Consider the following 25,043-nt stretch of genomic DNA (forward strand, 5'->3'; position numbering starts at 1 on the left):
GGTTTGGTCCCCAGCTCTGAAAAGAAAAAGAAAAAAAGAAGACAACTGATGTCAGTCTCTGCTCTCCACACACATATGCACAAACATGGACCTGCACATATGCACACACACCACACCAACCAGTGCGTGGAGCGCATTACACTTGACACAGTAGATGTACAAACAGCCACTCAAAGGCAGAGAGAAATGTCAGGAAGTGTCTCTTAGGAGGCTACTTGCTTTCCTCTCAGTAAAGTAATAACATTAATAACTAACGGAATATACACAGTTCAGTTAGGTAGTGCTTAGGTATACATAGATATTAATGTAATTACAGTGACTCAGTGACTCAGACATTTGTTACTATTATTGAAACAATATTTCTGTATCCCAGACTGACCTCAAATTCAACTTTAGCGTCGTCCTGCCTCAGACCCCAAGTGCTGGAACTGTAAGCATGATCCACCATAATAAATAATTTTTAATGATTTTTTAACCTTTCAATTATGTGTCTGTGTGTCCTGGTATGCGCATGTGACCGCAGTACCCGAGGAAGCCAGAAGAGGGTGGCAGACTCCCCCGGAGTTAGAGTACAGGCTGGTAGGAGTTGTGGGATCTGGGAACCTGGGCCCTCTGCAAGAGCCCAGGCTTAACCACTGAGCACCTCTCCAGCCCCTGTAGTAGACCCTCTCACTATTGCTAAGGAAGCTGAAGCAAACGGGCAGCTTGCCCACTGCCCCACTAGAGTTCTTTGATGACCTTAATGTGACTGTTCCCTTTTCTAAGGACTTTATTGGTTGTCATGCTAACCTATGCTTGGTAACACATCTCACTAAAATGAACCAAAGACATTTCGAATTCACTTTTAATTTCCTCGTTACCTCATGTTTCTTTTCTTCTAAACAGGATGCTTCATTTCTAAGCCAGATGTGATTTCCTTGCTGGAGCAAGGGAAAGAGCCCTGGAAGGTTGTGAGGAAAAGAAGACGGCGTCCGGGTAAGAACTGTCTGTCAGGCTTGGGGAGCACAACAGCTACTTGAAAAAGAGACACACCAGACAGGTGGACACTGAGCCGGCGTCAGCACAGAGGCCACACATAGCTAGAAAGCAGAGTGGCGGGCTGTAATGGAGAGCTGTGAGGAAAAGCCAGCAGAGGGAAGAGCAGATGCTGGCACCTCGGGAAGCTCTGCTGTGTTCGCGAGGTTTCCCCGTTTGTGGTGCTGAGGCGAAGCCTGGTCTCTTGCTTCATCGTCAGCCCCGGGAAGCTTTTAAGGTTATAACCAGGGGAGCATTCTGTCTCGCCTTCCCTCACACAACTTCACTTTTTTTTTTTTTTTTAAAGATTTATTTATTTATTATATGTAAGTATGTTGTAGCTGTCTTCAGACACCAGAAGAGGGCATCAGACATCATCATAGATGGTTGTGAGCCACCATGTGGTTGCTGGGATTTGAACTCAGGACCTCTGGAAGAGCAGTCAGTGCTCTTAGCCGCTGAGCCATCTCTCCAGCCCACAACTTCACTTTTTAAAGGACTTATTTATTATACGAGTGTTTCACCTGCACGAATGTATGTGCACCACATGTGTGCCCGGTGCCTGACGCGTCAGACGAGGGCGTTCCGTTCTGTCTTAGCTACTTTTCTATGGCAGTGTAGACACAGCGACAAAGGTGGCATATGGAGAGTTGATTGGTACTTAACCGTTTCAGAGCGTGAGTACATGATCAGCAGCATATAGGTTTGCTGGGGTGCCAGATTTTTTTTTTAAGATTTATTTATTTATTACATATAGGTACACTATCGCTGTCTTCAGACACACCAGAAGAGGGCCTCGGATCCCATTACAGATGGTTGTGAGCCACCATGTGGTTGCTGGGATTTGAACTCAGGACCTCTGGAAGAGCAGTCAGTGCTCTAACCGCTGAGCCATCTCTCCAGCCCCCGGTGCCAGATTTTTTTTTTTAAACAAGATTTATTTATTTAATGTATATGGATACACTGTAGCTATCTTCAGACACACTAGAAGAGGGTATCAGACTTTATTTCAGATGGTTGTGAGCCACCATGTGGTTGCTGGGAATTGAACTCAGGACCTCTGGAAGAACAGTCAGTGCTCTTAACCACTGAGCCATCTCTCCAGCCCGCAGATTTTTTAATGTTATTTTCTCAGTGAAATAAAACTATAAGGGTTATATTCTATGCAAACATAGTATTCCCGTTCTGAGAACCCAAATCTGAGATAGTCCAAAGTAAACCTGACCACCAACTACCTCTGAAATTCGTTATTAGTCACTTCCTAAGAAGCCTAGAATAAATACTAGAGTAGGCCCAGTATCTCCTATTCAGAACGCTGGGGAGAAAATGTGTTTCAGATTTCAGACTGAGATGCGTGTATTTCATGCCTGTTACTGTCTTACCTGCATGTTCGTCTGTGTATCACATGTGTGTCTGGTGCCCAAGGCAGTCAGAAGAGGACATTGCATTTTCTGGAAATAGACATATAAGTGTTTGTGAGCCACCATGTGAGAGCTAGCAATGGAACCTGGGTCCTCTCCAAACACAGCCCTCTCTTCACTGCTGAGCCATCTCTCCAGCCGTATGCGCCATTTTATACACGGGCTGATAAGACACAGAAACCAGGCTTTAGGTGGGAGCTGTAAATCCTGGGGAAACAAGTAGAGAGTAAAAGCTGTTTTTGGAAGAACTGTGTGGGGTCACCTCAGTGCTGTGCTCTGTCAGTGGGCGATCAAAAAGGCTGCTCCGGAGGCTTGGGGTGGAGAGGCGGCTCGGCAGTTAAGGGCACTGGCTGCTCTTGCAGAGGACCCTGGTTCCATCCTCAGCACCCACATGCAGCTCACAGCTGTCTGTAACTGCAGTTCCAGGGCATCTGACACCCTCACACAGACATGCATGCAGGCAAAACGCCAACGCCCATGAAATAAAATAAATAAATCTTAAACAGAATGCTGCTGAAAGATTCCTGGTAATCCTTGTCTCTGGAGTGTCTGTTTAGTGAGCTGGAGAGGCTCCGGGAAGGCCGGCCTTTCATCTGCTGGATCATAGAACCTCTGGGTTAGCACGGTGCCCGTGCCAAGGCCGCACGCTTAGGGGCAGTGCGTTCTTTTAAAGCCGTCTTTAGTGGGTGTCATGCCATAAGCCAGGTTCTTAGTTCTTAGCTTTCAGCTAAGTTTAGATGGACTCTCCCTAAAGCTTTTCTATTCTTGGCGGCCAATTGTATTTTCCTGGGAAACAGCTGTTTTAGCTAGGCTTTGAATCCATCGCCAGTGGTCTATGTTCTAAAATGCCCACTTTGTCATTTATTCATTTAGCTTTGTTTGTCCCGAGACAGTCCTCTGCCCCGGCTTCCCAAGTGCCACTGCTATAAATTGTAATCTTGTATTAGCACAGGCATGTTATGCCATTTGTTACTTCTGTGTTGGCTCTTGGGTTGCTGTTTTGCTGTTGTCGTTTTGGTTTTCGTGCTGTGTATAGAACCCAGGACTTCACCCCTTAGGCGAGCATTCTACCACAGAGCTACATGGCTACATCCTTTGTCCCTTTCTACATGGTGTTTTGAGACAGGGCCTTGCTGAAGTGCCCAGCCTGGAATTAACTGAGTTTGCCACATTCTTATCTCAGCCTCCCGAGTGCTGCGGTCACAGCCCTGTGAAACCCCACCCACCACTGTAATTCATCTTCTAAAAAACAAGGATACTATTTTAAATCTTTTTTTCCTATTGACCTAAAGGTTATCAAATTTATATATTTTAATTTTTATACTTAATCTTAGCCAAAAGGCCAAGAAGTGATATATTTAAAATAAAAAATTTTTTTTGGTTCTTTTTGTTTGTTTGTTTGTTTGTTTGTTTGTTTTGAGCTGGGGACCGAACCCAGGGCCTTGCGCTTGCTAGGCAAGCGCTGTACCACTGAGCTAAATCCCCAACCCCTATATTTCAATTTTTAAATGAACTTGCTGTTTTCATTCTTTCTGGTTTTAGTAGAAAATACCCGTATGATTTCAACTTTTTACACAGGCCCACAACCGTAATGATTGAAAACCTCATTCTCTTTGACGTGGGTCACTGAGCACAGGATTTCCTCTGACTCCCGCTCTGGGCTTGCTGTCCTCTGGCCTTTAGGTCCTGCAGTCCTGTCAGCCAGCCCTTCCATTCAGATACGTGCGAGAGCTTTTGCTGCCATTACCTAGTTACAGTCTCAGAAATTCAGAAAGGTCTCTAAGGAAGGAAGGGGGTGGAGAAGAACAGAGCAAGGGGAGGAGGACAACCGAACATCTGAGCAAGGGAGAGCAGCTCCCCGTGCTGTGCGGTGACAGACACAGGGACAGTGACCGCAGCTCCGTGACGGGGGCAGGGGGACGGAGGACATGATGGATGGATGGACACTGACAGGAGGGAACCCAGCCGAAACAACCATATGAGAAGCCTCGAGTACCACAAGGAAAGGGGAAAGAATGAGCAGAGGCAGCTGCAAAGGAGGAGGCCTGAGTGAGCTCCCTGTCCCACATGTTCATATAACGGCACGAGCTTAGAGTCATGAGGAGGACAGTTAGCCACTGAGAGTAAACCATGACGGGTTAGGGGCAGAGCCGTGTGTTCAGATAAATAAATGAGTCAAACTCCATTGTGCTGTGAGCTTACTGTTTAGTGTGGAGTAAGTTAAGATTGCATCTGACTTTAGGCGCCTTTCAGGTAAGGGAAGTTGAGGCTGAACTATCTCAGTGTAAGCTGTGTAAGACCTGCGTTCTACCTCGAGCACTTTTTATAAACTTACTAGAGAAAGGAAAAACCAGTGATAACTGTGAAACTGTAAGATTATCAATGATGGAGACGTGGAATGGGAGAGAAGTCTCGGTTGTCAAAGTGCTTGCTGTGTGAGTAAGGGAACCCGAGGGAAGAGTCAGCGTCTATTTAAACGATGGCTGTCTCAGTGCTGGGTCCCTGGGGCTTGCCGGCCAGCCAGTTTAGGTGAACTGCTAAGTTCCAGGTTCAGACTGACAAGGCATAGGAACTGAGAGACCCGCTGGGTCCATGGTTAAGAGGACCGCTGCTGTCGTAGAGCTCCCAGGTTCCCTTTCCAAATCCACATGGTGGACCACAAACATCTGTAAATCCCTGGCCAGGGGCTCCAACACCCTCCTCTGACCTCTGTGTGTTCATAGCACCCATAAATACGCGTAGACCAAAGGCATACCTATCAAATAAGGAAATCAATCTGCTCTGCAGGAGTAGGAGTGCTCCTAACCACTGAGCCTCTCTCCAGCCCCCAGATGAGAGTCTGGTTTGGGGAGCTGGCACAAGTTAAAGTGCTTGCTGCACAAATGTATTTGGTTCCCCAGAGGCAGTGTAAGGGACAGGCGGGTGCGTGGATCCAGCGGAAATTCCACCCTGGGAAGGCAGAGACAGAGGATTGCCTAGAGCACGCGGGCGGGCAAGACTTAGCCATGTTGGTGAGCTCTGGGTTTGTTTGAAAGACCCCGTCTGGAGGAGGAAGATGAAGGATAGATTGAGGGTGGTTCCTGACATCAACCTCAGGCCTCCTCATGCTCCCTTCCGGTGTGTACCCACACACATGCAAAATATGTCACACATACACATCCCACATACAAACAAAACATGAAAAATGGAAGCAAGAATTTTAGTCTCATCCAGGTGGTTTTGGTGGCATTTAAACAGTATTTGGGTTTTATCGTTGTTGTTTATTTGTGGGTTTTTTGTTGTTTTTGTTTTGTTTTCTTTTTGAGACAGGGTCTCACTGTGTAGCCCTGGCTGTCCTGGAACTCCCTGTGTAGACCGATCTGGCCTCAAGCTCACATAGATGCTCCTCCTTCTGCCTCCCAGGGGTTGGGATGAGAGACGTGTGCCACCACGTCCAGCTTCGAATGGTGTTTGTGATAAGCTTCTCTGAATATTTGAACCACGCCTCATCCCTGCCCCAGTGACTAAAACCGTTTGCCTAATTACTACTCTCTCTTATACGAGCTCCTCTTTGCCTCTTATTCTATTCCACCCCTAATTACACGAGACGACTTTGAGTTTGGTTGGCCGTTACCTTCATCGTCTTCTATTTCTAATGTAGAAAGTTCGCTTCTTTAGAAAAAGCAAGCGGCATGTGTTTGCTTTCCTGCTTTCTTTCAGATTCGGGAGTGAAGGATGAGACCCACCGGTTGTTCTCAGAGAATGGTGTTTATGCAGTGAGTTTATCCCAGTGGAAGATAATGGAAAGAATCAGGAACAGTGGCCTGAAGAGCCTCCTGTTAAAACATGAGTGGGCATCAAGAAGAAGACAGAAAAGACAAGAGGGTTCTCGGGAGGGCTCTCTCAGTCAGGTGGAACACACATCCGAAAGAGTGTCCTCGTCCGAAAAGCGCACGTTGACTACACGGCAGAGGATCCCTTCTGTGGAGAAACCCTATGAGTGCGACGCCTGTGGGAAGGCGTTTCGAGTCCGCCAACAGCTCACTTTTCACCACAGAATCCACACCGGCGAGAAGCCCTATGAGTGTAAGGATTGCGGGATGGCCTTCAGGCAGACCGCACACCTCACCAGGCACCAGAGGCTGCATTCCGGTGAAAAACTGTATGAGTGTAAGGAGTGTGGGCAGGCTTTCATCTATGGCCCAGACCTCAGAGCGCACCAGAAGCTTCACACCGGCGAGAAGCCCTACGCATGTAAAGAGTGCGGGAAGGCCTTCAGGGTGCGGGGACAGCTCACTCTCCACCAGCGCATCCACACTGGGGAGAAGCCCTACGTGTGTAAGGAGTGTGGGAAGGCCTTCAGGCAGTACGCGCACTTCACCCGACATCAGAAGCTTAACGTGGCCGACAGACTCTATGCGTGCAAAGAGTGTGGGAAAGACTTTTTGTGTGGCTCTGGCCTTAGAGTTCATCACAAACTTCACACTGGGGAGAAGCCCTATGAATGCAAGGACTGTGGGAAGGCGTTTAGGGTTCGACAACAGCTAACACTGCACCAGAGGATTCATACCGGGGAGAAGCCCTATGAATGTAACGAGTGCGGGAAGACCTTTAGCCGGGGCTATCATCTAATTCTCCATCACAGAATCCATACTGGAGAAAAGCCTTACGAGTGCAAGGAGTGCTGGAAGGCCTTCAGCCGGTACTCCCAGCTTATTTCACATCAGAGCATTCATATTGGGGTCAAACCCTATGACTGTAAAGAATGTGGGAAAGCCTTCAGACTGCTCTCACAGCTCACACAGCATCAGAGTATCCACGCTGGGGAGAAGCCCTACACATGTAAGGAATGCGGGAAGTCTTTTAGATTGCGTCAGAAACTTACCCTACACCAGAGCATCCATACTGGTGAGAAGCCCTTCGAGTGTAAGGAGTGTAGGAAGGCCTTTCGACTCAATTCCTCTCTTATCCAACATCTGAGAATCCATTCTGGCGAGAAACCCTATGAGTGTAAGGAGTGTAAAAAGGCCTTCAGACAGCACTCACACCTCACCCATCATCTGAAGGTTCATAGCGTCCAAGTGTAACAAAGTCTTAGCAGTCTCCTAGAACATTCTGTGAGTGTCCACACTGTAACTGACCTGGCATAAGCAGTTTTAGATCATGAAAGGAATATGACAATGTAATGAGTGCCACTGTGCTCCAGTCTGCTCTCCACCACAATGCTTCAGTGTGCTTCTTCTACAGTCCTGTGTGTGAACAAATGCGGGGAAAGTGACACCCCTGTTCCTTCACTTCAGTTAGGTTAAAGCACTCAGATGCTCTGCTCTGTAGTTTCCCTCATTTGTGAAGTGCTGATCCAAGACTGGGAACAAATGGCTGCAAGTTCTAAACTCCATCGAGTTGTTCAGCCCTCATCCTTTCCTCGGACCATGGCCAGATGCAGCTCTGCCCAGGGGAGCATAGTAGCAGCATTCCAGGACCCCTGCCAGGGCCCAGGCTTCCCGGTTAGGGCTGCCTCTCTCAGAATAGCCTCTCGAGTCCTGAACTGGGGATTTGAAAATCTGGCTGAAGAGACCATGTGGAGAGGCCATGGGGACTATACAGGTAGGCAGAGGCCTTCACCGAAACCCACTTCTGTGTATGCTCATGAGATTAGTCACTGGACTGGAATAGTTTTGGATCTTCTCGAACAGCCACCAACTGAATGCCACTGAGTGACTTCAGCTGACATCATGCAGAACAGAAAAATCAGCTGGCCACATGATCATAAAATAATATATGCTCACTGTTGAAAGATATTAAATTTATGATAAAGACTTACTATTTATTACTCTTTAGAATTCATGTAAGTGATTCCAGGTCTGATGACTATAGAAATGCCTTCCAAAGTTTATCTCTCCTTGAACTTTAGCTGTATGAACCTGGTTTAAAGCGTTTGCTTTTGTCATTTTATGGGGTCTTACTGTGTAACCCACACTAGGCTGAGACTTACCGTTGAGCTCGGACCTTGAGCTCCAGGTCCTCCTACCTCAGTCTCCAGAACGCTGGAGTTCTAGGTTCGCCTCATCACGTCCAGTGTGTGTGTGGCTGTGCTTGTGTTTGTATTGTGCTGTGATGGTACAGGACTGAGGATTGAACCCAGGGCCTTGCAGTGAATATTCCCCTAGTCCACTCATTAGAATATTCAGTGTGAAATTCTTTGCAATTTGCCAATAAAACAGTCTATTTTCTGCAGTTCCAGTCAATATTTAGTAAAGACAGCATTTAAAAAAAAAAGCTAATCATCTATGATAATTCCTATTTTTTAAAAATATCACTGTATTGTAGCATTTTTTAATGCACCAAATTATCCTATTTTAGCTAATGGGGATCCCCTGTGCTCACCCCTTTGTCCTCTCATTGTGACCACCATAGCCATTTAAGAGCTGTTCCCTCTGCCTTCTTTTTCTTCCTTTTCTCAAATGGATTGATCTGCTACAAAGCATACTAGGACATAGTTGATAAAGGAAGAATGGAATATGTATCCTCTCATTTCATAACAACCATTGTCAATGAAAACTTCCTTATTAGAAAATTCTAAGGCTCAGGACATCATGGTGCCACCTTTAATCCCAGTACTCTAGAGCCAGAGGCTGGTGCGTCTCTGAGTTCCAGGCCAGCCAGGGCTGCACAGAGAAACCCTGTCTTGAAACACTCAAAAAGAAAAGAAGAGGAGAAGGAGGTGGAGGAGGAGGAGGAGGAAGAGGAGGAAGAAGAGGAGGAGGAAGAGGAAAAAGAAGAGGAAGAGGAAGAGGTGGGAAGAAAATTCTAGCCACCAGTGATTAAGTGATAGAATTTGAAGTTATATATTTTTATGGGCAGGAGGGAGTTAAGTTTGGTTTTCCTCCTCTCTCACCCTCTCCTCATCCAAGACCTGCCCTCACACTTAACCGTAGCAGAGGATATTCTGGGACAGGTCTGATGCTCTCGCCTCTACTTGCCAAGGGCTGGGGTCTCAGCTGTGCGCGGTCACAAAGGCTTATCTGCCCAGATGTCTGGAAGTGTTCTAGAGAGCTGTACTCCTTCTTCATGGCACAGAAAGAAAATGCTGTTGCCAAACAACCCTAGATACTGTGTCTCCTCGGATCCCATGGGTTATTAAAAGGACAGCAGAAAAGGTTTCTCTTTATCTAAATCAGTGTGTCTCAGGCCGCACCACGGAACTCCCTTTTGCATTACCTGTTAAAGGTGAGGCGCTGTGCAGACCAGGCTGTAACCAAAACGCAAGGATGGGAACCGCAGCATGGCGGCCGGGGTTTGCCACTGTATGACAAAGAAAGCATCTGTCATGTGCAAACAGGCGCTTGCTCCTTTGGAATGAAAATGGTTATTCTTAGGGGATGCAGAACAGCTCGGTGGTAAAGGGCAGGCAAAAGGCCCTGGGCCCCACCCCAATTCTGAAACAAACCCCAAACAACTCAAAATGTGATTTTTTTCAATCAGAAAATTACTTGCCCTTTCTATATGTACATCTATTTAGACCTGTATATTTTCATTTTCCCTTTTGTGTATGTGGTGTGCATGTGTGTGTTTGCATGTTTTGTATGTGTGAGAATTTCTGTGCATGTGGAAGCCTAAGGTTGATTTTGGGGAATCATCTTCAATGGCTTTTCCACTTTATTCAATGAGGCCAGGTGGCTCAGTCAGACCCGGGCTCACCAGTATGGCTGTTCTAGCAAGCCAGCTTGCTCTAGGTGTCCTCTGTCTCTGCCTTTCAAATCTGAAATTACGGGTGGGTCCGCCATGCCCACCCAGCCTCTATGTAGGTTCTAGGGATCTGAATTCCAGTTTTTAAGCCTTCCAGTTTTTAAGCCTGTGTGGCAAGTAATAAACCTCGGAGCCATCTCCACAACCCTAAACTACTTATTGATCAATGCTGTATATAATCACGGAAAAATGCCTTATTAAAAATCAGTATGTTTCTTACTCTGTGTAATAAGTTTTGTAAAGTGTTTAACAAAAAGCAAGATTATTTTTATCAGTTTATACTCTTTTTCAGTATCTTCAACCAGTAAAATTGCCCCTTTTACCCTCATTCCTGACGTGTGTGTGGTAGCTGTGGTGTTTTGAGACATGGTCTTATATAACTCAGGCTGGCCTTGAGCACCTGATACCTCCTACCTCTACTTCCCAAATACTGAGATTTTAGGCGTGTACCCCTATGCCGGAACTAATATGTATTCTAATATTTTCCTGATTAATAATGAATTGAACATCTACTCTATGACCAAACTACAGAACTTGCTAGTTCACATGTTTTGCCGTATGTCTCTTCTATCTCCCATTGTTCTTGAGATAGGGTCTCACTGTAACCAAGGCTAGGTTTGAATCACTGGTAATCTTCTTGTATCAGCTCTGAGGTCTTGGGATTACAGGTGTGAGCTACTGTTCCCAGCTCCATGCTTCTCTATAAAACAAATTCACAAGGCCAGGCATGATGGATCACGCCTTTAATCCCAGCACTTGAGAGACAGAGGCAGGTAAATCTCTGAGGTTGAATCTAGCGTGGTCTACAGAGAGAGTTCCTGGACAGACAGGGCTACGCAGAGAAACCCTGTCTCAAAATTTTAATTTTAAAGAGGAAAGAAAAAAATCCATACCAGATATGTAATATTTTTAAAAAAGATTTTATTTTATGTGTATGTGTGTGAACTACACACATCCCTCAGGGCAGAAGAAGGCTTTAGATTCTCTGGAACGGAAGTTACAGACAGTTGTGAACCACCTGTGTTGTGTCTGCCAGGGTGTAAGGGCCCTAAGTCACTGAGCCATCTCTCCAGCCTGAGTTGTCATGTTGCTAAAACTGAAGTCCCAAAGCTGGGAGTGTTGATGAAAGCCTCTAATGGATGCTAAGAGGACCGATCAGGAATTGAAGCCCAACGCTGGCTGCCTAGCAAGCGTGAGTGAGCCAAGACACCTAAGTGTCGGCGCCAGCCTGCGGGCGAATCGGGCGAAAGCCTGCGGGATGAAAGAAGCACACACACAGGTTATTCGTGTCAAGCCAGAAGAGGAAGAGCTTCCGGTTTCTTTATTGACCAAACTATATATCCAAAGAACAGCGCTTAGCAGGTATCTGCCAAGCACAGTGGGGAACCCTGGCTGAGACTTCGGTAACAAAGGACCGACTATGTGACCTGAATAAATTAGGAAAATAACCAGGAAGGCCAACCTAATTCTTTGACTCAGGTGAGAAGTACCTGGCCAGACTGTTCCCAGTAGGGGACAAAAAGCTTCCACATGCAAAGGCAGGGCTCAGCAGGGGTCAAACCTTGCTGGAGACCCAGAAGGGTCTTGTTCCGGCTGAAAACTTTCCGTGAATGCAAACTTCTTGTGCGGTAAATTACAGGGAGAGGCTTTTGATCCTACACTCTAAGACTAAGGCCAGACAGTGACAAGGCAACCAGGCCCAAATCCAATACCGCTCCCACACCTAAGACCCTGGCCCAATGCCAATCCCCACCCCCACCACTGAGTTTTACATAGAACTAATCTGTTGTAAATTATGGACACTTCTGCTAGGTGGTGACTTAAACCTGTACTTGTGATGTCACATAAATTAAAAATTCACATATAAAATTTAAATATAGGTCCAGCCGTAGCTTTCTTAGGAAAAATTTCAGGGTTGGGGATTTGGCTCCAGTGGTAGAGCGCTTGCCCAGCGCAAAGGCCCTGGGTTCGGTCCCCAGCTCGAAAAAAAAAAAAAAAAAAAAAAAAGGAAAAGTATTTCAAGAGGTCAGCAGCACCCCTTTGAACACACCAACGGGTAGAACATTCCCAGAGTCTTGGTTTCCCAGGTAGTCATCTTTGTCAAATGAAAATAGATAAAGTTATGTGAAGATTTTTTCTGGATATCTATACTGGTTTTAAAATTTTTTAAATTTGTGGCAGAACCCCCAAAACAAGGCTTGGTATCCACGATACTAGGAGCCATCCAGTCATGCTCCTGATTTCAAGGAAATGACTTGGCATGCTGTTCATGATCGACTAACGTGGATTTCCTCTGGATCCATTTCACACAGTTCTTAAAGAATCCTTTTGTCAGAGATTCCGATTCGATGTTGTCAGTGTCATCTGGCACTTGGACGTGTTTTTCTCCTCGCATGTGTTAATGTGCTCTGTGCTGCAGCCATTCAAACAGTGTGGTATCGGTGCAGAAATGAGGAAGAGGACCATTGGGACAACAGCCCGTGGCGTATGACAAAGACTCCTCTGTAGTGCGGCTGGAAAGTCGTCATCTTTTTTCTGTATGAATGTTTACATGCATGAGTACTAATGTTTGTGCACCGCATGCATGCCTGGCGTGTGCTTGGCAACAGATCTCTGGAACTGGAGTTACAGACAGTTAGGAGCCTCCATGCGTGCTCGAAATCATACCTGGGTCCCCTGCAAGAGCATCGGGTGCCCCTAACTGCGGAGCAAACTGTCCAGCACCTCCCCTCCCTTTTGTGAGGCAGGTCTCTCAGTGTAACTTTTGACCGCTCTGGAACTCACGATGATGCTGGCTTGGAACTTGAACTCACTGAGGTCCACAAGCCTCCGTCTCCAGAGTAGTGGGATTAAAGGCAGTCTTGTCAGTAAGAAGCGTTGGGCAGCATAAGTCACAGTCTATATAGATCAAACGTTAAGAGTCTTTCAATAATCGGGAGAGGTCACTCGCAGGTCTATACACCATATGAAAGACAATTCCAGGTAGCTTAGTGATGTAGACACAACAGAGAGATGCATAGAAGAACGTTGTAGGGGAAGTACCGTGATTGAACTCAGGCTTCACACATTAGACAAGTGTTCTACTACTTAATAAATTAATTTAATTAATAATAATTAATCATACACATTCATTCTATCAATTCTGTTCCTCTAGATAACCCTGATTGATACCCTTGAACCCACTCTGAACACCCAGACAGGTCTTGTGTTAGGTCTCAAACGTGAGACAAACTGAGGTGCCTGCTTAACATTTCTTTAAAAAAAAAAAAAAGATTTAATTTATTTACTGTATATGAGTACACTGTAGCTGTCTTCAGACACACCAGAAGAGGGCATCAGATCCCATTACAGATGGTTGTGAGCCACCATGTGGTTGCTGGGATTTGAACTCAGGACCTCTGGAAGAGCAGTCAGTGCTCTTAACCACTGAGCCATCTCTCCAGCCTGCCTGTTAACATTTCAAAGTAGATGCTGGCCATCAGCTTCTATCAGCATCCCAGCACCTATTACAGAGATATTGTGATGTTAACATTTCAAAGTAGATGCTGGCCATCAGCTTCTATCAACATCCCAGCACCTATTACAGAGATATTGTGACTGACATATTTTGCCCACTCTACCCCAAACTCTCCAGCCCAGGACTGGGCTTCCCTTCTCCCAGCTTCTCTGATTCCTATATAGCCCAGTCATTTTAGCTACATGGTCTTTTTACACTTCTTGGCCACTGCTCTTGGCCTCTTGGCTTCTAACTTGTCCTCCTCCCTTCCTCCCCTCCTCACATGGACTGGTTCAGTCTGCCAGTCTTGTTCACTGTGGTCGCTTTCGGGTGCCTCTGTCTGCGCTCTCCCTTAAGCCTCAATCCCTTAGGAGCAGTCATGTTCTCCTTTTATTCCTATTTTTTCATTCATCTTGAATTTGCGGTCTGCATGCCTCAGCCTCCTGGCCCGGACACAAAGATGTCAGAGCAATGGTTCTCAACCTTCCTAATGCTGCCACCCATTAATACAGTTCCTCATGTTGTGGTGATCCACAAACCATATAATTATTTCAGTGCTACTTCATAACTGTAATTTTGCTACCGTTAGGAATCCTAATGTAAGTGTCTGTGTTTTCTGATGGTCTTAGGTGGTCCCTGTGAAAAGGTCGTTTGCCCCCCAAGGGGGATCTTAACCTACAGGTTGAGAACCACTGTGATAGAAAAAAACAGAATTATCTCCCCAGTCTTGGAGGCCTTGGTTTCATCTCTAGTTTGCAAAACAAAACCTAAGGACTATACCAACGATTAGAGCAATACACACAACAGCAAGAAGGGACAGTGGGGGAGACGGAAAAGCAAAGGAAGAAATCTAGGACTCCAAGGAGCCTGAGCAACTTTCCCTGTGTAGATGTGCTGCACCCATAGAAGACATTTCTTACTGAGTGCCCTGATCATGCCTACACTTTCGCTGGGGGTACCCACTGTGTGCTTATCTCACACATTAAGCGTGTGATAATGTGATGACGGGTAATCTCAGCCCTGGTAGGGCGACAACACAACCCCCAGCCCAGTGAGCTACGTTTGGGGTCAGGGGGCAGCAGTAAATCCTAGCCCTTCCAGCTGGCCCAAGACGACACCCAGAGGCCTCCAGCCCCTCACAGCCCGGACCACGCTTGCGCACTCCGCTGCGGCGGACCAGTTTCTCCCACCATGGACTACATTTCCCACATGCCTCCGCGCGGCATTCTTCCGGCTGCCTAGCGCCGGTCCGTTCCAAGAGGTGAGTCGGTCACTTGCATTGAGGAAATGGGCGCGGGGTTGGCGCGGGTTTGGCTTTCAGTTGGTTTGAGAGACTTGGAGTCCGTGGCGCTGAGTGGACATCGCGTGCCCCGTCGCGTCCTCGTCTTCCTGCTGCAGTGCCCAGAAACCCAGCATGGCTAAGTTTGTGTGAACCCCAGAGTGAGGGCCCTTCGTACAAAAAGACACCGCAGCTGCCCTGGCAGGGCGGCTTTGTCCTCTCTCCCTCCCCGCCAGGCAGCCCCGGTGGCCGGTGGCCATCGCCTCTCAGGCCTGACCCTCCGGTGGCAGCAAGTGTCGCTCCATCCGCGGCGCTCCATTTCCAGTGGGTTATGTGTGTGGAAGTGTTGGAGTAACTGGTTGCGGGGGGTGTGTCCCTAGGTCACCAAGCTTGCACCTTTCCGATTCGTTCTTTTTCCCCAATCTTGTTGATTTTATGGAAGGCGAGGGAATAAATGCAGTAAATGCAGGAAACGATTGTTGTTGCTTACATAGACACCCAACATTACCGTGGAAAAAAAAATTAGCCAAGTTACTTTCTTTCTCGTCCTATGAAGTGCAATCCTTATTTTTCCCAGGCATGGAGACATTTGCCCCTCATTACTGTGAAAGTGAAAATGAACTTAACCTGGAAAGAAGCAACGAGTTTGGTGTTAACTAGGCCAGGGTAGAAGAGACAGATTAATACATATTAATAGAAGCCATCGCTCTGGGGTTGGGGATTTAGCTCAGAGATTATGTCTTGTTAGGAAATGAAGGTCCCCAGAACCAAAAAAAAAAAAAAAAAAGAAGCCCTCTCAGAGATTATGTCTTGTTACAAATCTTCTTTGTTTTTTTTTTTATCTTTTTATTTGTATCTCTGTGTACACATACCACCAGAAGCCAGGAAAAGGCGTCTACTTCCCAGGAACTGGAGTTACAGAAGGTTGTGAAACACCATGTGGGTTCTGGGAATCAAACTTGCACCCTCTGGAAGAGCAGCCACTGTTTCTAATGGCTGAGCTATTTCCAGCCTGGCAGGTTTTTAATTAAAAAAATTTTTTTTTTAATTTTCATTTTTTTCTGTATATGGTTGTTTTTTTTTGCTTTTATTTACATGTGTAACTGTGCTGAGTGTGACTGTGCCTGAGGAGCCCTGAGGAGGGCATCTGATTGTCTGGAACTGGAGTTGCAGCAGCCATGTAGGTGCTGGGAGTGACCTGGGTCCCCTGCAAGAGCAGCCGTTGCCCGTACCTGCTGACCCATCTCTGCATTCCAGGCTGCAGCTTTCTTACCCACGAGGCTTTGCTAGTTTGCTTTTAATTACTGTGAAAGATTCATTTGCTAAGCCACTCTTCTTTTTATTTTAAGAATTATTTATTTATGTTATGTATGTGAGTACACTTTTGCTGTCTTCAGACACACCAGAAGAGGGCATCGGATCCCATTACAGATGGTCATGAGCCACCATGTGGTTGCTGGGAATTGAACTCGGGACCTCTGGAAGAGCAGTCAGTGCTCCTAACCGCTGAGCCATCTCTCCAGCCCCTAAACCACCCTTCTTACCAGAATAGCATGTTTTGTTTTTGTTTTAAACAATTTGTACTCATACCGACCAGAAATTCACTGTAACCCACGGGACCTCAAATTTGTGGGTGATCCTCCTGCCTCAGCCTCCAGGCTGCAATGTGTGCCACTGTGCCCAGCCAGGATAGCATTTAAGGTTCTATTAATCTCTGTCTCTTCTAATCGCATCTGAGCAACAGCAGCCAGTTCCAAACCCCTCAGCTGCCAAGCCTCTTCAGAGCCGTGTGCCTGGGGGCTAGGAGTGAGAGACAATGCTGACCGTGCCTGTGACTCAGCCATGCTGGATCTTTGTCAAACAGCTGTGCCGACTTCGTGGCGTTCCCATTCGATATGGCTGTGCCAGCCAGATAAAGCTGGCCAGCTTCTCTTTAGCTTTGCTTGTGAACCGTCTAAACACAATTGAAAAAAACACAGCTCTCAAGCAGAATCCATTTTCGATCCTTGGGTGAATAACTACCGGAAAGGAAGAATTTGTAAAGACTCTAACCCCATTAGTCACTGAGGCAGAAGGCCAAAGCACCGGGTTAAGAGGTCACTTTGGACGTGAAAGCTTGAGATTAACTGGCAAAAGCCCATGTCCTGCTACAAACTCTGGGTTGATGCGCTGCGGATGGGAAGGGCCCAGGAGCATCTAGAACATGGTGGAAGAGATACAGGTGAAAGTGAGCTCCCCGCTCCCCCACAAACCTCAAAGTAAACCTTCCATATCATCCTTTCCTCAGAAAGTGTTCAAAATGGAAGATGGGGAGGAAGAGAAGGAAGACAAGCCTCTCTCTCCCCGTGAGAAGACTTGGAAGAAGAGGCCTAAAAACCATCACAATCCACTTTGGCCTCCTTTAACCTCCAAGACCCCATCCCAACTTACCAAGCCTAAGGAAGGAAGACTTTGCTGCCACTTCAGTGGGATGTGAGGGAGCGCCTAGGCAAGCTTCCATCGGTTGCTAGAGCAGCTTGGATATTTCCGTCTTCTTTAATGATGAATGGAATGAGGAGCCCTCCTGAGAGCCCCTGCCTTATAAATTCCTCAAGGAGTGCAGTTCTGCCCCTGCCTCTCCTTATGTAGGTGATGGGTGACCCCCTGTGATGGTTCTCATGTTGCTAGGTCATGTTTATCTGGAGGGAACATTTTATAGAAAGCAGAATGTGAGGAATGGGCTAAAGAAAAAAAAAAAGGTTGCTTCTCAAAAAGTTGCCAAAAAGGTAGCAAGCATGTCCTGGATATGCTAATGGGATCTGGGGCCTGGTTTTTGGTATGCAATCAGTTACATCTTAACCAGGAGGCTCTCAGTGCTCAACTGTTGCTGTAGCTGCATGGAGGAGGCTCCCCTCTGCGGATGATAAAACCACAGGGTTAGTTAGTATCATGCAGAAGGCTGAGGAAGCTTTGGGAGCCTGCTTGTCCCGATTGACGGAACATAAGATGGTCGCACAAGACGAAGCTGCACAGATTACAGTTAAGCAAATGGCCTTGGAGAACGTGAGCCCTGCTTGGCAGACATTGTGGAGACCAGTTAGGAAAACAGCAGACCATGTGCGGAGGTCAGCCCCTCCTATTCACAGGGAGTAGCAATTCATGTGCGGAGCCCCCCCCCACCCATTTGTAGGGAGTAGCTATCCATGTGTTGAGGGGACACACACACACACACACAGGCAGGAAGTAGCTATTACAACTGCTCCAAGGAAACAGCCCACTGCTCAATTTTTTAAGAATCAAGAAAATAGGGCTGGGGAGATGGCTCAGCGGTTAAGAGCACCCTACTGCTCTTCCAGAGGTCATGAGTTCAATTCCCAGCAACCACATGGTGGCTCACGACCGTCTGTAATGAGATCTGATGCCTTCTTCTGGTGTGTCTGAAGACAGCTACAGTGTACTATATATATAAATAAATCTTTAAAAAAAAATAAATTTTTCAGCGGTAGAAAAAAAAGGCCTGGGTTCATCCCCAGCTCGGAAAAAAAAAAAAAAAAGAAAAAAAAAAAAAAAAAAAAAAAAAAAAAAAAAAAAAAAAAAAAGAATCAAGAAAATAATAATTGGGGGAAAAGAAACAAGGCTTGCTTTGCATGTGGATAACCTGGCTGTAGGGACTATTCCCAAAATAAAGGGAAAAGATTTTCTGCTACAGGGACATCTCCAGGCTCTGGCAGAATGCCACAGGCAGTCACAACTCACACTAATGTGTCAAAAAACAGCACGCCCTTGTTGTCCAAAGGGTTTTCACTGAGAAAACTACTGCTGTTCCAGATGCCATGAGGATGGAGTATTGCTCCCTCCTGTCAGAGCTCAGGGAGAAACACCTTGTACAGGAGAGAACGAGGTGATGTCTCAGCCCCCTCCGCCAACACCAAATACATCCAGTGACTCTTGCCGTTAGTCTCCTCTCTACAGATTTAAGTCAGCCATATCGTGGTATCAATGAAAAGTTGTGCAAGGTATGAAAAGTAGTCCTACCTTTCATGAAAAGTTTGTGGCTATGACTTTACAAACGTTAGAGATGAGCACTCAGGCTTATTTGCTTCATTATGTGGATGGCATCCTCTTTCCCCACGAGGACGGAGCCTACCTACAAGAAGTATTACAGCAGCTGGTTTCTCAGTGGTCTGCCCATAGGCTTAAGGTGGCTCCAGACAAAACACAGTGTGACAGCCTTTTAATTATTTGGGTCCTGTTTTAAGGACACAGACAATGACCCACCAGCCTTTAGCATTAAGACTAGATAATGTTAAATGATTTTCAAAAAGTTTCAGGAGATATAAATTGAATTCTCCCTTTCTTAAAAATCACTACTGTTGAACTTAAGCCCCTATTTGACATGTTAAGATGAGATTATGGGGGTTGGGGATTTAGCTCAGTGGTAGAACGCTTGCCTAGCAAGCACAAGGTCCTGGGTTTGGTCCCCAGCTCCGAACAAAAAGAAAAGAAAAAAGAGATGAGATTGTGACCCACGCTTTCCCAGAACATTGACCAAAGAAGCAAGACAAGCCTTACAGTTAATATGATGGAGATATCTAGCCAACAGCTAGAGAGACCCATTTCTATATATACAGCATAGGAGCCTGGTCATAGTACCCCATTCCTACTGGATGTCTCCAACAGAATGGGCCACTTGAATGGATCCATCTGCCAGTTACAGCTAAGAAAGTTATAGCCCTCATACCTTTTTTTTTTTTTTTTTTTTTTTTTTTTTTTGAGCTGGGGACCAACAGGGGCCTTGCGCATGGGCAAGCGCCTACCACTGAGCCAAATCCCCAACCTGCTAATACCCTTCTTATTGCTTCTCTGGTTCTTAAGAACTAAGAGCAAAGAGATTTGGGGGGCAGGATGTTTTTAGTTTTATAATACCCCATAGTGTAGAACAATTAAGTCACCTTCATACATATGGTGACTCACGGCATATAAGTTTGATTAACTCCACAGGACAAATATTACACCATCTCTCTTCTCGCCCCCTTTTACAACTCCTAAAATTACATCCCATAACTTTTTCTTGAAGAGTGTCACAGGAACCCTTACCTCAGCCAGCGGCTTTGGTTTTTATAGATGGTCCCCTCTGATGGGACAGCTGTAAAAATAGTAAATCAAAAAGGTCATTCATGGGCAACTCAGGAAACCGGTTCAGACTGGCGTTAGGTGCTGTAACTCAGTCTTCTCTCATCTGGTGAATGAGGACTTTAACTTATATTCTGACTGGCAATATATGGTCAGACTGTTTTCCACATATTGGAACAGCCTCTTTGCCCTCTGGGAAAACCGCACTTTTACAAACATTACAAGATTTAATTTGGAGAGGAAATTACACGCTGCCTCCAACCCAGAGAGCCACCTGCCTCTTCCTCCTGGGTAACGAACGCCTCACCCAACCCAGTGTCACATGGGTTGTCATTGATCTCAGCTGCCCCAGGCTCAAAGCAGGGAAAGATACAAAATGTTTTGCTTGGTAACAGGGTCTTTCACTTTAGGACCTTTTTTTCTCTTTCTAGTGCTGGGGTTCAAACTCAGGCCTTTATGTGTTGAGGCAAGCGCTCTCCCTCTGAGCCTTGTCTCTGAGAGTCTTCTGCTTTGGAGGCTCATGAGGAGAGAAGTGAGATGATATGGTTCCTAGGGAGAGGTCTGTGGTAACAAGAGAGAAAGTTTAAAGTTTTCAGAGTGTGAGCTTGTTGGAAGCCACTGATTTAGGTCTTAGAGGAGGCAGGCCAGGGTAGTGTGGGTTGGGGGGGGGGACGGCCAAGGTTCTAAGCTCAGACCTCAGCCTTGTACTGCTGTGTTTTCTCCCTCGTGCCGTGTATAATTCCCTCATGTCTGAGACGACGCCTACTGTACTGGATTGTCCTGAGCAAGCGAGGGCTCTGCATATGGAATAGTGTTTGTCTACCGTGTCCAAAGCCTGAGATGCTCTTCTCAGTGCAACAGTGGCGACCCCTCTAGGAAACAGACAAAGGCATAAAGCCCACAGGTAGTACTCGGCCATGGAGGAAGGGCTCAATACAGTGTTAGCTGTGATAACACATCCTGGCTTTCCTCATCTCCTAAGTCCAAAAATCACGAGTAATTTACCACATTGACTTTATCTACCTGTGTACTCTTTGGCTTTTTGATTATTGATGGCCAAGAATTGCCTGTCAGCTGGGCTTGGTGGCACATGTTTTAAGCTTATTTTATGTGAACAGTGTTTTGCCTGTACCCCACCCATGCCTGGTACTTAAGCCAGAGTCAGGTCTCCTGGGGCTGGAGTTGCAGATGGTTGTGACCCACTGGGTAGGTACTGGGAACTGAACCTGGGTCCTCCATGAAAGCAGGAGACCAGCAATGACTGCTGGGTTTCCTCAGACCTTTCTGTATAAACCTCTGGTTTGGGGGTGGGTTTGGGATTACGGATGAATATAGTAATGAGAAGTGATTTGGAAGCAGGAACGACAGGGGAAAAACCTATCATTATGTAAATTACTTTGAGAACTTCTAGGCACATCTGGATTCACGATTCTTTCTATTCCAGCTTTGCTTATCTGAAACCCAGTTTTCTGTAAAGAAATACTGAAGAAGAGCCAACCGGTTCCTGCAGCTCTCACACTATGGCCCGCGCTCAGGTAGGTTAAAGATTTTCTCCATTCCCCCAGACTGGCCTTGATGTTTGATCCTACTGTCTGCCTCCTGAGTGCCGGAACCACAAGGGTGCACTGCACACGTGGTGCCTATTTCCTCAGAACACTCGGTTTCCCGACAGTCACTCCTTTCCTTGAACCTGCTGACCTAGCGAGCTCTGTGAGCGCCTCCCCAGCTCTCAGAGACAGCCCATTGCTGTACACGCTGCCTCCAACCAAGGCTCAGCCTCCCCCATCTGCACGTTGTTCCTTCTAGAGCCATGGGGATCGAGCCCCGGTAAAACCCACGAGAAAATCCCAGATGCGCTCTGCGGTCCCCTCTCAGTGTTTACCCGTGGGGCATCTTTTTGATTTAATAATTACAGGTTTTTTTTCAGAATGTTTTATTTTCTGTGTGTGTGTGTGTGTGTGTGTGTGTGTGTGTGTGTGTGCACGCACATGTACATGTGTATTGTGGTGCACATGTAGAGGTCAGAGGACACTGGTTTTCTGTCTTGAATTTTATGTAGGTCAAATCCAGGGATCAAATTCAGCTTTACCCACCGGGCCCTCTGGCTAACCCTAAATTTTAGTACTCAAATTCCAGGGGAAACTTCTTTTCTCTTATTTATGTCCCCAGTACAGTGTGGCATTTTATCATCTTCATTTTTTAAGATGTGTGCATCTGCCTGTGCACACGTGCGTGGAGGCCAGAGGCTGAGGCTGGTGTCTTTCTCAGATTGGGTTTCCACCTTATTTTTGAGACAGTTTCCCTGGACATGGAGTTCAGTCATTTTGCTAGATGCGCCGGCCAGCAAGCGCCAGGAGTCTCCGTGTCCCTTCTCCAGTAGTTACAGGACCATGCCTGGCCTTGTACATGAGTGCTGGGAGTCCAAGCCAGGTCCTCATGCTTCTGTGCAAGTGCTTTCCTGACTGGGCTGCCTCTCTAGTCCCCCAAATGGCACTTCAGCTGTCAAGTGCAAATTATAAATGTGTAGCTGAGGGAATCTTCATAAACCGAGCGGCCTTTGCTTCTGAGTCAAGAGAGGGATGGACTAGCAAGCACTCCAGCTGTCCCCTCAGTCCCTTCCCACCCAGACACCCAGACAGACTCTTCACTTTAAGCACCACAGGTTAACTTTTCCTATATTTGAACTTATTTTTCTTTTTTTCCTTGTTTTTTTCTTTCTTCCCATCCCTTTTCCTTCCCAGACCCACCCCTGCTCTCACCTCCTCTCTCTTCCCTTGTCCTCCTCTCCCCTCTGCTCCCTCCCCCTCTGTTCTCTTTGACAGGGTCTTACTGTGTAGCCCAAGCTGTTCTTGAATGTGCAATCCTCCTGTTTCCCATTTAGACAAATACAGTGACTACCCAGCTTTCGTTTGTAACCATGAACTTTAAATGGAATGATTTAGCTCAGTACATTTTAAAAAAAAAACTGTTCATGAGAGTCTAATTATATTCTATGTAGAATGCTAGGCCACCAGACCCCTGTGGCTGTCTTAAAATGCATATATCATTAATGTGAACATATAGAAAGACACTGGACACCCACCCCTGGCTTCCACACGCGCTGAGACCTTGAGCTGTCCGAGGCTTTACCATTGGATGGGTTAGGTAGGGATGTAACTGAACGCTGATGTGATAAAAATCTAAACATCCATGTGAGAGTGGACATGGAGGTGCACACCTTTAATTCCAGCACTCAGGAGACAGAGGCAGGAGGATCTCTGTGAGTTCCAGGCCAGCTTAGTCTGCATAGAGTTCCAAGCTAGGCAGAGCACGTAGTCAGACCCTGCCTGGAAAGTTAAAATTAAACAAATCATTAATTAGTATGTTGTCGTCTTTGTTAGGGCCCATGGCCTAGCTGTGGGCTCCCTGCTTGTACCGGCTGTGGCCGGTCCACACGCCTTCCTTCCGAGCCTGCTCCACTATCTGCGGGTTACTTCCATCTTCCCCTCTTAAACCTAATAGGTTTCAGGACATTCATATGAGCCATTCGTATTTCCTGTGGGAACCAGCGACACCTAATCCTCTTTCAAAGTCTCTCCAAGGGTCTGTCAATGGCTTTTTACATCTGTATTTTGTAGTTTTCTCCTAATACAGCTAGATTCCAATAATCAAGACTGGACTATTAATTTATCAAGCTTTAAGGGCACAACAACAGAACACTCAGTTTTAATCCTCTAAGCTAATCTGGCCGCCTCCCAGTCAAAGTCCTCACGATAATTGTATTTTAGTATTGATCTGGCTCTCTAGGCTCCATGTTTTTTCATGTTCTGGATTCTTTCTCCATGGCTAATCCCCACTTCCTTTCTCTCTCTGCTCCTTCCCTGGCTGGGAGGACGTCTAGCCGTATTGTCTCCCCTGAACAGTCATTGGCCGATCAGCTAGCTTTATTGACCATTCAGGGAATAATTGGGGAGCAATATTTATACAACATTGAGACAGGAGATTCTTAGACTAAGGATTGCAAGCAGATATGGGGGCTCAGAAGTCAGCATTTGAATAATATAAGGATAACCTTCATACAGTGCACAATGGTGTCATGCCTACATAGGGCCTTGCTCTCTTCCTTCCTGAGGGTGACCTTTTGTGACCTTGCATGATGTGGGAAGCCTTCCCTGAGGCTATTGTTGTCAGTCTCAGCTGTGCCACATCAGCCTTTAGGTGGCAGACAGCGATGAGAGCAGGAATATACACAAAAGACAAAGTCCCACGTCTGCCTTGGTCACGGCGCTACATCCCTACAGTCCCAGTGCTCAGAGAGTTGAAGCAGGAGGACCTCAAGTTTGAGACCAGCCTGAGTTCCATAGGAAGACCCTATCTCAAAAAGAAAAGATGGATTTCTTCCTGAGAGAAGAACCCCTTAAGAAGCCCTTGTGTGTTTTTATGGGATGTACTTGATTTGAGCAAGATTTCTCAACTTTGTGACCACTGACATTTTGAACCAGAAAAATATTATATAGCAGAGGATTGCCTGTGCACAATAGGTCATGTGACAGTAGCTCAATAGGTCCCTGGAACATGCACACACCTTTCCCACTGTTGTGCCAATCAGGTTGTATCCAAATATGCCTTTTTGAGAAACAAAATTAATCTTTGTTGAAAAACACTGTTGCTACTGTGCGTGGCGGCAATCTGACCCTTTGGGGACTGGAGGCAGGAGGATTACTGTAATCATGGCCTACATGGAGGATTTAAGGCCCACCTGAGTTTATCCCCTGGGTCTCATGTGGTGGAGAGAGAGCTGGTTCTGGTAAGTCGCCCTCTGATGGATACACATATAACGAGTAAATACATGGATGAGGAAGGAAGGAAGCCACTGTCCAGGGTGCTGCCCGCAGAATTTTCATGACATAACTGCAACTTAGAGAAGACATTCCGTGAGACCTACTAGGCAGGGCAGGGAAGATGATAATAGTTACGTGAATTTTTTGAAATTGTGCCAAGTTTACACATAATT

General features: G+C 46.4%; 1 protein-coding gene across 3 annotated transcripts in view; it reads left to right on the forward strand.

Annotated features, from left to right (window-relative positions):
- The window catches only part of LOC116892343 (zinc finger protein 14), a 38,039-nt gene that overhangs the window by 5,262 nt on the left and 7,734 nt on the right, over window positions 1-25,043 (forward strand). Inside the window, exons 1-2 of one of the 3 annotated variants that reach the window (XM_032893985.1) lie at window positions 5,769-7,489; window positions 12,595-12,598. In XM_032893985.1, coding sequence (XP_032749876.1) covers window positions 6,107-7,489; window positions 12,595-12,598 — 1,387 coding nt within the window. In that variant the 5' untranslated portion in view covers window positions 5,769-6,106. Of the gene's footprint in view, window positions 7,490-12,594; window positions 12,599-21,242; window positions 21,586-25,043 lie in introns of those variants that run through there. The other 2 variants (XR_004386942.1, XM_032893983.1) reach the window with 2 other exon arrangements.

The sequence above is a fragment of the Rattus rattus genome, chromosome 2 (assembly GCF_011064425.1).
Source record: "Rattus rattus isolate New Zealand chromosome 2, Rrattus_CSIRO_v1, whole genome shotgun sequence".
Lineage (NCBI taxonomy): Eukaryota > Metazoa > Chordata > Mammalia > Rodentia > Muridae > Rattus > Rattus rattus.